Source organism: Canis lupus, chromosome 10, assembly GCF_048164855.1.
Source record: "Canis lupus baileyi chromosome 10, mCanLup2.hap1, whole genome shotgun sequence".
NCBI lineage: Eukaryota > Metazoa > Chordata > Mammalia > Carnivora > Canidae > Canis > Canis lupus.
In genome coordinates, this window is record NC_132847.1 from 3494915 (window position 1) to 3505587 (window position 10673).

Here is a 10673-nt window from a genome sequence, read left to right on the forward strand (position 1 = left end):
ACCATGCGGAGGCCAGGTTTTCCTTATGTGGGGTTGATGTGACTTGCCTCACAGGTTGTAAGAGCTGAATGGGGCAGTTCACATAAATTTCCTCAGAAAACACTCAGCACAGTGATGGTCCTCAGACGCTCAACAGCCAACTCCCTTCTCCCTCTGCTAGCACATGATCCAGAGAAGAGAAAACCTATCAGAAGGACTTTTTCTATGTCTGAAAATAAGTGTCTATTCTAAACCGAGGGTCACTGGGTGCAATTGCAGAGGAGTTCTAGAGATGTTTTTTTGAAGTCCTTGTCAGTCATTAGGAAATGAAACAGAAATAAGATAAAAACCAAAACTAAAAAGGATCTAACAAATGCTTTAGGCATAATGATCATTGGAGAGTGAGAAGAGGGCAAAAATATTTGGAAATAACTACTATTTCTCTACAGCAGTAATTTCTGACTAAAGAACAAAAAAGTAGATGGCTCTATTCCAAAGTAAAAATAGATCTTCAACAGATGAGAGAGACAGCTATAAAACTTTATTGGTAAGTATATTTTAAATTTTTTTTTTAATTTTTATTTATTTATGACAGTCACAGAGAGAGAGAGAGAGGCAGAGACACAGGCAGAGGAAGAAGCAGGCTCCATGCACCGGGAGCCCGACGTGGGATTCGATCCCGGGTCTCCAGGATCGCGCCCCGGGCCAAAGGCAGGCGCCAAACCACTGCGCCACCCAGGGATCCCTATTGGTAAGTATATTATAACTACTGATCACCCTCAAGAATCGACTCAAGGTTTGGGGTGTCCAGGCAACTCAGGAATGCAAGGTGCTAGACGCTGAGGGCTGGGAAAGGCACCTGGGAGGGCCTGAACCGTGACCACCTGGGCATTCAGGTCATTACCTACACCTATCAAATTGCTTCCAGGTATAAAGCTCCTTCTTCATCTTCATATTCCCTCCACCCATGGGCAATAAAGAACTAGTGGGAATGATGATGAGCAATGGAGGAATGGATGATGATGTTATGGAAGAGTGGCAGGACAGTGGATGAATTTCTTTTGTTTAATTCCTCCTCCCCTGCTTTTGTTAGAACACTGCTTTTATAACACAGAATGAAATACTCAAAATGCCTTAGCTTGGTTATCACAGAACATAAAAATTCTGAATGCTATTGGGGAAAGTTAGAAGATATTTTTTTTTTTTTAACTGAGTTTTAGAGTTAAGACATTCAAATTCTATAACAGATTGGGTCCTAGACATTCTGGGTATAGAGTATTTTATTTTATTTTATTTTATTATTTTATTTTATTTATTTTATTTATTTTATTTTATTTATTATTTTATTTTATTTTATTTTATTTTATTTTATTTTATTTTATTTATTTATTTTTTTTTTAGAGTTATTTATCATAGGATATGAATCCTTGCCTGTTTTACCTGGATGAAAAATGAGTACCAAAAGGTTTTCAAAATATATTTTCCAGGGGTGTCTGGGTCGCTCAGTCGGTTAAGCATCTGCATCAGCTCGGGTCATGATCTCGGGGTCTTGGGATCGAGCCCTGTGTCAGGCTCCCTGCTCAGAGAGGAGTCTACGTCTCCCTCCCCTCTCCCTTTGCCTGCCACTCTCCCTGCTGTGCTCTCTCTCAAATAAATAAAACCTTTAAAAGAAAAAATTTTCCAGCTTACAAAATGCTAGCTCAAAGTGAAATGTCATGTCTTGGTTAAGGCAATATGCTCTCTAGAATATTCAGGACCAAGGGGAGAGGCACCCCTGCTCCCGCTCTTAAGCTACCAGACACCCAAAGGGCTCCTCGAGACAAGTTACAACCACTAAACTGTATGTTCCCTGTATCCTCTGGCTCCAAGTGTAGACCACCTACTAGGTACCAGGTGAGCGATTCGGGAAAGTATAAACCTGGCTGCACTCTCATGGTGCTTCCAGCACAGCGTGGTACTGAGAACAGTCAGAAAATAATTAAATGGATCACATGAATGAGCAAAAATGAAGGCAAGTGAAGAAGTGTGTAATGTTTAGCTGGAAGGAATGCCTCAGAAGGCAGATGGTTAGCGGGCCCATCACATCCTGCTGTGTGTAACCGGGGGATCCCTGGGTGGCTCAGCGGTTTGGCGCCTGCTTTCGGCTCAGGGTGTGATCTTGGAGTCCCGGGATCGAGTCCCACATTGGGCTCCCTGCATGGAGCCTGCTTCTCCCTCTGCCTGTGTCTCTGCCTCTCTGTCTCTGTCTCTCTCTGTCTCTCATGAATAAATAAATAAAATCTTAAAAAAAAAAAAAAAAAAAAGAAAGTACATGTACCTGTTGTGTGTAACCTGGTGCGGGTCCTCCTCATGGGAAGACAATGAGCAGAGACTGCACTGTTAGATGCTCAATGAGACAAAAGGACATGCGAACATGGCATGGTGGGAGCTGCCCAGATTATAGTGGAGACATTAGTCTATGCTAAAGGAGGAGGAAGAAAATTCATGGAGAGGAAAGCCCACATGCACACGGGACCAAATGTGGCAACTAGATTTTGGGGTGAACGAAGAGTGAAAAGATCTTGTTTCTCAGTCTAAGGCCTGGAGCATTTGTGGAGCTCCTCCCGATGACTCCTACACATGGGGCTCTTACCAACACAGAAGCCTCCTGATGTGTCCTCCAGCATCCATTCTTCTTCTTTTCCCAGCTGGGAAAATGCATCTGGTTGGGGTCCTAAGAGTCCTGTTTTTGAGGGGAAAAATGGACCATGTCTGTTCATACCAGCAATAAAATCATTGCAAACAGGAGACCTGGGCCTCAGGACCTCCTGGAAAAAGTGACCTGATAGGAAGGCCAGGGGCCAGATGAGTTCCCAGGAGGAAGAAAGACAATCTGTTTGCATGTCCTTCTACCTGCTGAAACGGAGAAAGGACTGAACCTAGTCACCTTCAGAGCATCTGCACATAGACTCCAAAGGGGTCACGTACTCAAGACACCAGGGGTAGGCATGCAGGAGCCCAGATGATAACATCCTCGATCAGGCCATCCCCAGCCCAGTCTGCTGCATGGGACCAGTTTAAGAGTTTAAAAGGGTCCCAAAAAGATCTCCAAATGGGAAGATAAGCCTTTGGGGGTCCCTCCCCAGCTTACCCAGGGAGACTAGGTTGCTGTAGTTCTCCAGCATCACATCTCTGTAAAGGGCCCGCTGAATAGGGTTCAGCTGTGCCCACTCGTCCCGGGTGAAGAGCACCACAACGTCCTTGAAGGTCACGGATTCCTGTAACAGCAAACCAGTCCCTGGTGACCTGTGGCCACCCACTCCCACGGCTCTCCAGGAACTGCTGAGCCTGGCAGTCCTCAGGAGCTGGGGAAGATGTGCGGGACTGTTAGCACAGAGCAGGCTGGTGTTCCATGACAACATAAGCAAATCCTAGGGGGTCGTAGGGGCCAAGTTTTTATCAGACTTTGCTTCTTCCTTTGAATAAACACGTATTATGGAGAAGATACGCTTCCTCAGCACTGAGACTTCGAACTTGCTGTTCATTGTGCCCTGCACATTTTCTCCCATTGTTCTGCCCAGCCCTGCCTCCACTCCCACCCCACCCCATGACCAAATCCTACCTAGGCTTCAGCCTACACCTTATCTCCTGGGCACAGCCTGCCTCAACTCCTTTCTCAGGCTCAACCAAGTATGGCCCCACTTTATTGTGAGTTCTCATTTACTTTTGGGCTCCCCCACGGGACTGTTAACTCTAAGATGCTATGGAGTATTTCCACATCTCTTGTCTTCCCCACATGTTTTGGAGAACATGGCCCACATACTAGCACCTACTGCTTGTTGCTTAGCAACTCCTGCATATCTTCAGCTGCTCACCTGCCCACTCTTAACACATACATGGTTGTGTATGACAGAAATAGTCACTCTGGACAATATGACCTTGTCACCTCTGATCACAACTAGTGCCTTCCTTGGAAACTCTTGGCTGAGAAGCCAAGAGAGCTGGTGTGCCCTGAGAATGAATGAAGCAGAAGCTCAGAGAAGAAAGCCAAAGGTCCAAAAGAAAGGACTTTTAGATTATATATATGTAGAGACAGAGAGACAGACAGACCACCCACCGCACCTCCCTATCCAAAGTCCTTGCCTCTTTGCCTTAGCAGAAATATTTGGGAGAAAGCCCAATTATCCTTCCCTTTTAAAAAAAAAAAATTATTTATTTATTTGATAGAAAAGAGCAGAGTTAGAGAGAGAGCATGAGGGGTGTGGAGGGGAAGAGGCAGAGGGAGAAGCAGGCTCTCCACTGAGCAGGGAGCCCAACTCAGGGCTCAATCCCAGGACCCTGGGATCGTGACCTGAGCCGAAGGCAGACAATTAACAGATTGAGCACCCCAGGCACCCCCAATTATCCTTCCAATAAAGGCCTGCTTTGCTTAAGGTAGTCTGAGTTAGGTTTTTGATACCTGTACCCAGAGCTTTGCACAAAGTAGGCAACCAAGAAACACTTGTTGGATTGAACCCATGAATCAATTTTTCAGGTACCACTGTTTCCCTTTTTATCACCAGCGTATCATAATACCCTACACACTTTACATTCCTAGTACAGGTCTGCTGAATGACAACCAAATTAAAAGAGCCTGTAAACATGAAATAAATTGTGTGACAACAATGAATTGAAGTAAGTCAGGGATGAGAAATATGACAGTGGATTGGCACTGCGGAGTCAGGCTTTGAGAAACAGTGGTGTCAGAGACAGGCGTCGAGGGAGAAGTCAAACCAGAAGGAGGTGGGTGAGCATCTGGTGTACAATGCCTGGCCTGGAACATGGCACCTTCCACCATCTGCTCATCTCTTCTAGTATTTTCTGCCATAGTTTCCTGCCTTGGACAGGCTGTCATGTGAAGGAATTAGAATAATTTTACCCAATTCATCAGAATGTATACATTCAAGTGAAGGCTATCTCCTTCAACTTGGAGTCCATATCCTTATTCTAAAAAGGCTGGCACTGCTCAAAGTGCTTTTAGTAATTTACTGAAATTGAAAATGTATCTTTTGAATGCTTTTATGAAAAACCACACGTCATTAAAAAAGAAGAGTCCAGTAAGTCCCAGCTCCCCAAGAAAGTCTTCCAATTTCTCTCTTCTCTCAACTCCCGTGTTAGGTATAGGTATTACCTTTACTACTCTGAACCCCTACTGTTACTTGCTGGTGGAAAATGTGTAGGTTACCATTTCGGATCAACGTGGGTTGCAGGGGTGTCATTTATGTGACCTTGAGCACATTACTTAGCTCCCTCACCCATGAGGATGAGCCCATCATGGTGGCCAGAGAGAAAGGAGTAACGGGGTCAGGCCTCCAACTGAGCCTGGATTGAGAGAAAAGCTCTTGGTCAGGGTAAAAACAAAAACAAACAAACAAAAAACCACTCTTCAAACCTCTACATTCAAAACTTTTAAGGCAATTCGGGTGGGTGGGGGGACCCCGCAGCAACTCCCCACTCACCTGGACCATGGTTGGCAGGTGCTGGACAGCCATTTCTTTTCTGATAAGCCCTTTCCAGGTCTAGCAGAGCAGGACTTGGGCTAGAAACCTCTACACACCTGTTATAAGGACAAATGAGTTAAAACAGATCCCAGAGCAGTCCACAGTGAGGCTGCGAGCATTCACATCCTGGAGGTCCTCCACTACTGGGAAGAAGCTGAGTCCTAGTCCCTAGGTGCTTCTAAGGAGAGTGTGCAGGCCTCCCCTGCAAAGAGATTCCCTTCCTATGCAGCCATTCTGGGCCCCCACATGTTCCCCCAGCGTCTGCGTCAAATCCTCCACATCTTTCCTTCTGTATCTTACATAGGGTGGCTTTTCCTTGCAGAAAGCACCCTTCAGCCCAGATCTCAGGCTTTCTAGCTGCCCTCCGACCTTTGTCCTTATATTACCCTGACAGGTCTCAACAGAAGTTTCTCTCCTGCCTGTTAGGGGAGTGGAAGAACTGGAGAGGAAGGATGGTCTTCTTCCTCCTCCCAAGGCAAGCTAAGAACGCTGGCCCTTCGCTTGTCAAGGCCTCTCCCCGCTCAGGGGCCCAGTCTGGGTGACAAAGAGCCAGAGAGGCCTTGCATTAGAGTAGCTGGGTGGTGGGGAGGGGTCAGGGGTCTCTTTCATCCCACCCACCCTTCGGCCCCGGGCTGGGTCCCCGCGGGAGCTGCTGTCGCCCGGACTCGGCCTGGTCTACAGACAGGGCTCCGACACAGCCCGGGGCATCCACCTCCGGAGCGAGCACCCGCTTCCCGGCTCCTCCGAGACACGCAGAGGCCCGGACGCATCCTCCTCCACATGCACTTGCAGATTCGGACCCTAACACCAACAGCCCGCACCTGGCCATCCTCGCCTTTTCCTCTTTCGAATCAAACCGCAACCGTACGTTCCGGGAAGTTTGCGGCATCGGATCAGCGTCCTCCAGGACGGACCGTACGACCCTTGCCCACCCGGCCTTCCCTCCCTCCGCCCTTCCCCCACCCCGCCCCCGGGCCCGATCACCCCACGGCCGCTCCCGCGCTCCCAACGCGGCTTTGGCCACCGTGCCTGGTCACCACCGGATTGCCCTTCGAGGAACCTCTGCCTGTAGCGAGGAACCGCAACCGCCACATCGCAGGCGAAACACAATGAGCTGGAGTCTGCAGCCCGGGTCGGAACTGCGCTTGCGCGTTGCCCGGGGAGCCGGGGAGCCGAATACCCGCGAGTCGGAGGGGCCAACCCCGCGGTTTCCCCGACTCCACTTCCCAGAGGGCGAAGCGGCGGCGAGCGCCAGCTCCTGCGCCGGGCAGAGAAAGTGATATCGCGCGCCTGCGCAGACAGGGCCTCGCCCTTCCCTCGCGATGCCTGGCAGCGGCGTGCTGAAACTACATTTCCCAGAGGCCCGCGCGGGGTCGTCGCGCCTCCCCCGTAGTGCAGCTACCCTCCGAGCGCCGAGCGGCACGTGCGGCTCCGGTTCTGTTCCCGTCGGATCCGAGTCCGCTTCAGCCCTGTGGTAATGCCCGGGAAGGCGAGACCCGCTAGAAGTTGAAGGCGGGATACAGTCGGACGGTCGCCGTGGGGAGCGGATCTGGGGCGCTCCCAGGAGACGGGGTAAGAGGTGAGAAGCCGCAAAGGCCACTTGCTGAAGGAGGACCGCGCGGACGCAGACCCTTTTTGCTGTGTGGCCCGGGGCGGGGGGAGAGGGTGCCGGGCAGGGGCACGGGGTGTGGCAGGGGCCGGGGTGGCGCCCGCAGAGCCCTGGGAGAAGCGGGGCGGAGGTCGAGCGACCCGGAGGTCGGGGAGGAGAGGGAGCGGGGAAGAGCCGGAGCCCGAGGAGGGGGGGGGGGGGGGGGGCGGTGCCGGACGCCGGGTGATACCCATTCCTGCGGCGGAGGGGAGGGATGGGGTGACAGCTGGAAAAGTCCCGTTGGGGATGCGAAGTTGCCTTTGAGTACACGTTTCCGCGGAGCTCGGGAAGAAGAGAGGTCTTGACTTTGTCGGTAGTGAATTAAAAAAAAAAAATGCGACCTTGAGGTTGGTCAGTCGGGGAACTGTTGGCCACCTTTTAGGAAGCGGTGTCAGCGACTTCTGTGACACCAAGAGCAGTGACACCGGCCCGTAACGCAGGGCGGATTCTAGAGGGTCAGTAAAGCACAGAGGGTAGTTATCAGCCAACCTGTGACGGTGAGTGTGAGGTGGGAGGGAGTGATTTGAAGTGGTATTATGGGAAATTCCCTTTGAGGAGGTAACATGTGAGCAGAGATTTGACTGCAGCCCGGGATAAAACCCTGCAAAGAATACCTGGGGAAGAACCGCGGCGGGGGGGGGGGGAGGGGTAGCAATGTCCAGAGACCAAAGTGCGCTTGGTGAGCCTGGGGCTTTGCAAGGCTAGGGGGACTGGAGAGGGCACAGTGAACAAGGGAGAGTTGGGCAGGAGGCCTTGAAGGCCATACCAAGACCTTTGGACTTGGTCCGAGTGTGATGGGAAACCACTGAAGGAGTCTGTGTGCAAGAGTGATGTGGCTGAGCGCACTTTGACAGACTCGCTCATGGGCCTGGGGGGAGAAGGCACTGTGGTGGGGCCAGGGGCCATGCAGGAAAACCAGGTAGGAGGCTGTTAACAACAGTCCTGGGGAGGGACAACCTCCCACAGTCAATGATAACCTTTTTAACAAGGCATTTGTTTTGAGAGACTAATGATTGGAAGATGATTTTCTGGGTGCCATGCTACGGAGTGTGAATGTTATTTTGTTTTCAGATCTATGAGGATGATAATAATACTTATTTAGCAATAGGTGTTGGGCACTTCTGTAAGCACTTTATGTGGGTATCCACTGTATTCTGGAGCTGTGTGGTTCACACTGCTAACAAGAAAAAGAATGAAGCACCTAGATGGAGATCATCATGTCTAGGAAGCGGAACCAAGACAGTCCTAGCCCTAGTGACAGAGAGGTGCACAGACTGTCCTCACTTATTGCCCAGAATGATTGAGAAATGATGTACAAGTGCCATAGCTTCCAAAACTCCTGACAAAGTAGTACAACCTCTATCTGACCTATTTCTCCATCTGCTTCCTCTAAAGGTTAATATTCAACCAAGTTTTGAGCCATTGCACCCGTCCTAGGCTTCTAGGTATTTCATCCTTCCTCTCCCACTTGTCCCTTGCCTTCCTTCTGACCCTTTATTTTGCTGCTCTTTATCATTTTTATCTACTTTGTATCCATCTCTTCTCTCTGCATCTTCCAGAGAAAAATATGTGAAGGGAAAAGAGGAAACTAGGTGTAAGGGACAAATATTAAATAAAGATCTAGGTTTCTGAAGATACAGTTAATTCAGTGTTTCATTCCCCTCTCTGCCTTTGTTCCTACTTCAAGAGCTAGAACTTAGAGATCACAGAGCCCAAAGAGACTGGCCTGCCTATGACCCTCTGTCATAGGGAGCCTCTTCAATTGCCACCCACAAACATCTGCTGTACTTGATTCCCACCTCTCCCAGTGAAAAGTTTCCTTTCTTTGAAAAAGTTTGAAAGACATTCCTATAGCTTCTACCTCTGCTCCAATCCTGTTTTCCCACTTTGAGCTGCCGGTTCCCTCCATCCTGCAACTTACATTCTCCCACACCTCTTCTTTTCAGTGGTAAACTCACTCTCCACAGACTGTTGGCCAGATCAACACCCTTCTCAAACCTACTTTTTTTTTTTTTTTTTGCCTACTTCCACTTTAGAGGCTAGAAGAGTATTTTCTCAGCCTCTTTTGTTACTGGCCTCCACACAACATAGCTATGGTCAGTAAGATTTAAGCAGAAGTCTGCTGAGGGGTTTCTGGGAAAAATTTTCTGATAAAAGGCACAGATGTTTCTGGTGCTTCCCATCCCCTTTCTTCCTGCCCTGAGTGCAGATACTTTACCTGAAGCAGAGCACCCATCACATGACCATGATGGAAAAGCCATGAGACTAAAGATATAGAATTAATTTTGTCTAAACAATGCCACCCAACTCTAGATTTGTTATGTGTTTGTGGGGGGGGGGGTTGGGGGTTGGGAGGGGGAATCCCTGTTTGCTTGTGTTAACTGGGCTTTCCAGTACTTGTAGCTGTGAAGCTCCTCTGATACACCTACTCTCAATGCCAGTCTCCCTCTAGTTATCTTTCTCAGTGTCTCCTTTCCCAGGCAAGCTACTGAATCCATTTTTCAACCTTTACCTCACTCTTCAACCCATTAATACTTAACAGAGGTCATCAGTAACCAGAACCAGAGGGCATTTTGTATTATCTTACTGTAACCCTCCACGGCATTTGAAAATATTAACTATTCTTACCTTACATGAAATTCTTTTACTTTTGTGCCACCATTTTCTAATTTTTCCTTCCATTGCTCATTTTCCTTTAGGTTGCTGTTTCCTCTCAGCTCCTACTAGTTACACTTTCTCCACATACACTCGTTCAGTGATGTCCTGCCAGTTATTTTAGTGTCTATCAGGAATCTTCACTTGGATATCCATAGACTCATTAAAATGCCCCCAGAATTGGTCAGCTTTATGTGTTCTTCATTATAGTATTCCATCCAACCAAATTAGGTTCCCACATTTAATCAATTACCACATTATCTAGATTCTGTGCCTCATTATTGCTTGAATTCTTTCTTTCCCACTTCATGGCCAGTGTCTTAGCATAGCCCTTGAAAAGCAAAGAATATGTCTTACCTATTTTGATTTTCTGATCATGTCTATCACATATTTAGCACTTTATTAAGAGTATGAAATAAATGAAATTATCTTGACACTGTCATCACTAGAGATCTTTAAAACCTACCATTGTCTTGAGTTGCAAAGATTTTGTTAATATGTTACATCTTCATGTATATTAGTGTTTAGTCTTTTCTCCTTGCCACTTTGATACAGAGTATGGTACAAAGATGTGTATTTGAATCCTATGTACTTAGAGACTGTTTTCTAAATAATTAGCTTATTTAACAGTTTAATGACTGTTAATTGAGAACTTAAAGCAGCATGCTGTTGCTTTAAGATCTGTACAATTATTTCATCACTTGGGTAGCAACCAGCCTAATGTTTTAGGAGAGAAAATAACAGTGCAGGGAGAGGGGGAAGGACATGGAGGGCTAATAATAGGATTTGGAAGAAGTAGAGAATTTTGACTCAAAACATCCAGAGAAACCAGATTGTGGAATAGGGACATCTAGATAATATATATACATGGT

At 47.9% G+C, this 10673-nt stretch overlaps 1 protein-coding gene and 1 long non-coding RNA gene across 6 annotated transcripts in view; one reads left to right on the top strand and one right to left on the bottom strand.

Annotated features, from left to right (window-relative positions):
- The window catches only part of ZNF454 (zinc finger protein 454), a 57567-nt gene that overhangs the window by 19124 nt on the left and 27770 nt on the right, over positions 1–10673 (bottom strand). The window contains exons 1-4 of one of the 3 annotated variants that reach the window (XM_072840539.1): positions 6528–6787; positions 5457–5554; positions 3110–3236; positions 2612–2701 (exon numbers count right to left, since the gene is read on the bottom strand). In XM_072840539.1, coding sequence (XP_072696640.1) covers positions 2612–2701; positions 3110–3236; positions 5457–5489 — 250 coding nt within the window. In that variant the 5' untranslated portion in view covers positions 5490–5554; positions 6528–6787. Of the gene's footprint in view, positions 1–2611; positions 2702–3109; positions 3237–5456; positions 5555–6319; positions 6461–6527; positions 6788–10673 lie in introns of those variants that run through there. The other 2 variants (XM_072840542.1, XM_072840541.1) reach the window with 2 other exon arrangements.
- Positions 6845–10673, top strand: part of LOC140641137 (uncharacterized) — a 66192-nt gene continuing 62363 nt past the window's right edge. Inside the window, exon 1 of one of the 3 annotated variants that reach the window (XR_012037653.1) lies at positions 6845–7070. This is a non-coding gene — a long non-coding RNA (uncharacterized lncRNA). Of the gene's footprint in view, positions 7078–10673 lie in introns of all 3 variants that reach the window. The other 2 variants (XR_012037651.1, XR_012037654.1) reach the window with 2 other exon arrangements.